Here is a 5,474-nt window from a genome sequence, read left to right on the forward strand (position 1 = left end):
TTTCTCAACAATTTTATATGTAATAGGTGGGTTCTGAATCATAGGGTCTGTTTAGGGCTTTAAAGAGCAAAGGGGGTCGGAAGTATTAAATAAAATAATGAAGTCGCTTCTTGCCCCCCCCCTCGTTCCTGTCCAAAACTGATCTTCACTAGTTTGTCTGAATCATGCTGTTCCGCCTACATGTACTGTACATGTACACAAAATAACACTGCTTTGCACCTTTCAGACTCTTATGTCTGCTGCGGCCCAGCATGTGCTGTAACTCTCACTGGTTTTGCTAAAGAAATTACAACAACTGTAGCAGTGGTATTACTAATCTTACTGTGATAGATTTCAGCACTCCTCAGGCATCCTTACTTATATGATACAGTCTTTCCTGATAAAAGTCACATGATAACACCAGTATTTTAGCCTTTATGGTGCCATAGGAACAATCCAAACCCAAAGCATCTCCCTATAAAAGGAAAAATTGCTTCCTGCAAATCAGGCTGGGAAAATCATACTCTTGTCAAATCAATGGCACTTTCATTTTCATTGTCTAGAATAATTCAAAGATGAGTTTACACTAATGGTTTTTCCACTTGTGATGGGATGTTGGAGTGCAGCCTTCTGCTAAATTTGGGGAAGACCACAGCTTAATTTCCATTTCTTTCTAGGCATGAGCTTTCTTCTTCTAACCTTCCAATAACCCTCTTTAGATTTTTTTGTGCTGATAAACTTACGAATCTATAATTTTTTATTGACTTCCTAGTTCCCAGTTTCTAGTTTCATCTTGATAGAAAAATAATGAAACCAATACATCAGCTTTAAATAATTTTGTGTTGATGTTTTGATTGTGCTGAGATGACCATGAATATAAGCATGAGTATGTACGTGATCACAGAAGTGAGACAACAAATTGACCAAAGCTCTTCTTCCTCACAAGTCATTAAAGCATTTCCCTTTAGGTAAAGTGTTATGTTAGAGACCCTTTTTTTGTGTGTGGTTTGGAGTTGGGGGGTTTTTGGGTTTTTTAGCAGAGATGTCTTTTTGCATAAATTAATTGATGTGTGTTGAATTCTGCCTGGATATTTGCTGTAGAGAAGTCTACGAAGAGTCTGGTCCTAACATGGTTATGGGGCTGTTTTCCAACAAGCACATGTTTGTTCTACTAAAATTTACCACACACACACATCACAGCTCTGATAGTATCCCAGTTCAACTGAGTTATTTTCTTCCTCCTCAACATTTTCCTGAGGAGCCCTCTGATTTCCTTGTTCCTCAGACTATAAATGAGAGGGTACAGCAGTGGAGTAATGTTGGTGTAGATGAGAGACATCATCTTGTCTCGAGCTGGTGAGTAACTGGACTTAGGACGAATGTACGTGAAGGTGGCACATCCATAGTGTAGCAAGGTGATGGCCAAGTGTGAAATGCAGGTGGAAAAGGCCTTGCCCCTTCCCATGGGGGAGGTGACATGTAGCAAAGCAGCAGCAATGCAAACATATGAGGTCAGGATTAGGAGGAAGGGGAGCAGCAGGAGGAGCACACAGGCAGCCAGCAAGGGCAGCTCAGGGGTGTAACTCTGTGTACAGGCCAGGTGAAGCACAGCAGGGACATCACAGAAGAAGTGGTTGATATGATGCGATTGACAGAAAGGTAAGCGGAAAACAGCCACCGTCAACCCCAGGGCAACAGCAAAGCCTCCCAGACAGCATGCCACAGCCAGCCTGAGGCAGAACCCCTCACTCATCACAGCAAAGTAGTGAAGTGGCTGACAGATGGCAACGTAACGGTCATACGACATGGCGACCAGGAGGAAGCATTCAGCCCCACCAGGTGCCACAAAAAGGTGCATCTGTGCAGCACACCCTATGAAAGAAATGGTGCTGCCGTCCACCACTATCAGGCTGAGGAGTGCTTTAGGGACAATGACTAAGGTATAGCAGAGCTCAATGACAGAGAGCTGACAGAGGAAGAAAAGCATAGGAGGATGAGAAGGCTCCATAACCACTGCCATGAAGATCATCACATTCCCTGCCAATGTGACCAAATGGACAATGAGAAAGATAAGGAAGAGGAGGACCCGCAGACAGAGCAGCTCAGAGAAGCTGAGCAGGAGGAACTCCATGGTTGCATCAGTGCTCTTATTGTCCCTCTCCATGCAGCCTTCACATGGCATCTACAGGGAGAGAAACAGAAGGGAGACAGTTGAATTTGACCTGATGCCTGGCAATCAATTCCATAAAGGAAATAATGTTGCAGTTCTGTAGAAGCAGTGTAGTAAAGGTCATTGTGTGGGGAGGAAGGTGATTTCATTTAAAAACAAAACTGATTTCACTCAGTCACATTCAACACACTCTCAGACTCATGTTCTCACAACCATCAAGGTTCTTGTGCCCAAATGATCTGCCTAGGATTCTTTGCCATGACATTGATAATAAGGAATGTCAGCTGTTGGGTCTTCATCACCTCTTCTGAGTCGTTCTTAGAGTGGTGACCATGTGCAGGTTTTTAACATGCATTAGGTACCCTTTAGGAGTTGACACTGATTAGTCTCTCCATCCTGTCCTGCTTTTGAGATTCATCATTGGACTTTCCCTCCTATCCAAAGAAGCTGCAGATGGATGTGTTGGGATCTTGATGACTGCCAACATCTATGTCTTGCAGACGTTCTGCTACTGCTCCTTCTGGTGCTTTCACTCATTCTCTATCCACACTAATACTGCACTTCTCTACACCTGTGCCAGAGATGTACAAGGACAACCAGACAGTAAGCTGGAGCTTCTGCTCAACAATCTGATTCCAATTAATGGGAATTTGAGGTGTTCACTGACTGGTTTCTCCCTTACTCACAATGGATCTGCCTCAAAGTTCATATGGAAACAGAGTTTCAAATGGAAGGGGTCAGTGATTAGACATGAGATTCCAAAATTAGAGCTGGCATTTTGGCTGCTTACATCTTTTTGCCTGGTTCAGACCTATGGCATCAGAGTTAAAATAAACAAACTTCCAAATTCAAAACCAAAGATGTCCATGACAATGTACTCTGTATAACAGTTTTTTAAAGAAAATACAAAGCTAATGTCTTGGACTTAGAGAGAATGAGATATTGCTTATCACAGGAAGAATAGAAAGTTCCTAGGAATGTGCAGTGATGCAAAGCTGTCTAAGTTGTAAAGATCTAGAAAAGATAAGCACATAGAGACCCATATAATAGTAAGTTACATATACCGGTCATAGGTGAACAGTGCTCATTGCTCATGTGTTCATCATGCAATGCAATATTTACTACAAGGAATAATTTAAACTCTTTCTACACTTTACTGTAAACCAGGAATAAAAACAGAGATTCCTTGAAGACTTCTGCTCACCTCAAAAAAACAGCAATATAAGTATGAAGGAAGCTGGAAAATTACATTAAATATTCCAATGCCACCAAGAGCAAATAGAAGGAATGGGAAGTTGATGGGAAAAAATATTAGTGGAAATAAGGATTTTCCTGGAAAGAAGACATCTCAAAAAAGCTCCAGAAAGAAATAATAAAGTTGAGGAGGTGAATCTGATAAGCCTACATGACTTTGCCTTTATTTTTGCCACTGCGATCACTGGAACTTGCTGCCCAAAGGTTTCCTTGTGATCCAGTATCTCAGCAGGATTCAAAACATCTGGGAACTCAGGTGAATAATGAAAATATCCACAGTTATATTACCTCAGGTGCAAAACTAGGAATTAAATCTCTGTGCTTCAGAGCATAAGTCAACAAAATGACTGAGGAAGAAACTTTACCATATGCTCCAAGACAAAAAAAAATGGACAGTCAGTGAAGACCAGGGAGGATCTCTTTAGAGAATGTAGAGGGAGCAGTGATCCTACAAAAGCAGGTAAAACTCAACAACGACTAATGCTAGACAGAGTTCCCACTGCTTATAAAGCCATGGCTAACTCGTACAGCTACCTTTTGCTGCTGCAGGACCTCCCCGACAGCTATTCTAAACAGTCTGGTTAGAAAGCTTTCTTGACACTGTATGCAAGTAGTGGATCTTCACAGAAAACAGGAATAATGAGTTTGATACATGATCTCAAGACTGTGGACTCAATCACTGGGGACCAGCTGGGGCTCCCCTCACTCCAAGTACCAAGACTTTAAGAGGATTCTACTAAACACAACAAAGCTAATGAGTAGGGAAGAAACAGGAGGTTCCCTTCCTATCATTTGGAGCTGATCACTTCAGTGACAACATACCGTCTCTGGGTTAGAAGATAAGGAAATAGAGACTTCTTGATGATGTGCGTGGTTCAGTCTGGGCTGAGATTCTGTTTCTTGCCCAGTCTGGGGTCCCTCTGTCTGAGTGTCCCTAGAGCCAATGTTTTCCTTCAGCATTTCGTAGTCATCCTCTCTTTTCTTCTGCAGCACCCAGTTCCTCATATATAATATGACACAGAGGTCCTTCCTCTTCCCTGCTGCCTCTGCCCTCCCTTCATGAATGACAGGCCGTTCCATTCCTCCCAAGAAAAGGGGGTTTGCAGGTTTTCTGTAAATCAAGCAACAGGATGTAATTGCACCTTCAGAGGAAGGCAGTGTTGTAACACCCTCCTAGAGGGCTCTTGCTCCTTTCACTGAAGCAGTTGAAAGGAGCTGATTATTCATTGGGCTGGTTTGTACCAGAAATGGCAACGATTTAATTACAGAATGCATTGCTGCTCTTAAATAAAAGTAAATCTGTGGGTCTTTAGGTAAGTTTAAACCAAACTCGCACTTAAAGGCAAAGCAAAACAGATCTAAAGACTTTAAACCCATCTGTAGAACCGTGTGTGGAGTTTTCACCAGTTCAGATAATCCATCATTTCTTCCTGACTCAGATGAAATCACTGTTCAGCCTGAGATTATTCAGGCCCAATTTATTTTTATTACCATTGTTACATTCATTCCTGGCAACGTACAGTGAAATCATTAAAGAGATCTGTAGGCTTTATGTAAGTAGAAAAGAGAGGCAAAGTAAAGATTTTTGACCACTAAAATTGAACTGTTTTTCATTAACCCAGCTTGGCAGAAACATGTAAATAAGGTACCTTAAGATTTTTCCCAGGACATGGTTTAGAGGAAGTCTACCTTTCAAAATATTCTTCTGTAGTATTTTATCTGTGTGGCATAGTCATTTTGGGACAAAACTATCCCATGCATCAGTACCATCTGAGGACTAATTGTGCTGGGACCAGCTCTGCAGAAAAGAACCTGGGCTTCCGGTGGACAGCAAGATGAACATGACCCAGGAAGAGGCAACGAAGACCAACCACGTACTGGGCTGCAATAGCAAAATGTGCCCAGCAGGTGAAGGGAAGTGATTACTCCTCTTTATCTGTCACACATGAAGCCACATCTGGAACACTGCCCACTGTTGCAGTCCCCCATATGAGAGATGACAACAAGCTCAAGAGGAGCACATGATGTCCAAGGAGAAGCTGAGGGACTTAGGTTTGTTCCGCCTGGCAAA

General features: G+C 42.3%; 1 protein-coding gene across 1 annotated transcript; it reads right to left on the reverse strand.

The window, feature by feature from the left end:
* Positions 1-1,150: 1,150 nt before the first annotated feature.
* LOC129197157 (olfactory receptor 10AC1) lies at positions 1,151-2,161 on the reverse strand. The gene has a single exon (XM_054805210.1). The coding sequence runs from the start codon at positions 2,159-2,161 to the stop codon at positions 1,151-1,153; it is 1,011 nt and encodes a 336-aa protein (XP_054661185.1).
* Between the last annotated feature and the right edge of the window lie 3,313 nt (positions 2,162-5,474).

The sequence above is a fragment of the Grus americana genome, chromosome 1, assembly GCF_028858705.1.
Source record: "Grus americana isolate bGruAme1 chromosome 1, bGruAme1.mat, whole genome shotgun sequence".
NCBI classification, from domain to species: Eukaryota; Metazoa; Chordata; class Aves; order Gruiformes; family Gruidae; genus Grus; species Grus americana.

Bases quoted from the DNA above. Each gene is read 5' to 3' on its own strand.
- LOC129197157 (XM_054805210.1), bottom strand. From the start codon at position 2,161: ATGCCATGTGAAGGCTGCATGGAGAGGGACAATAAGAGCACTGATGCA.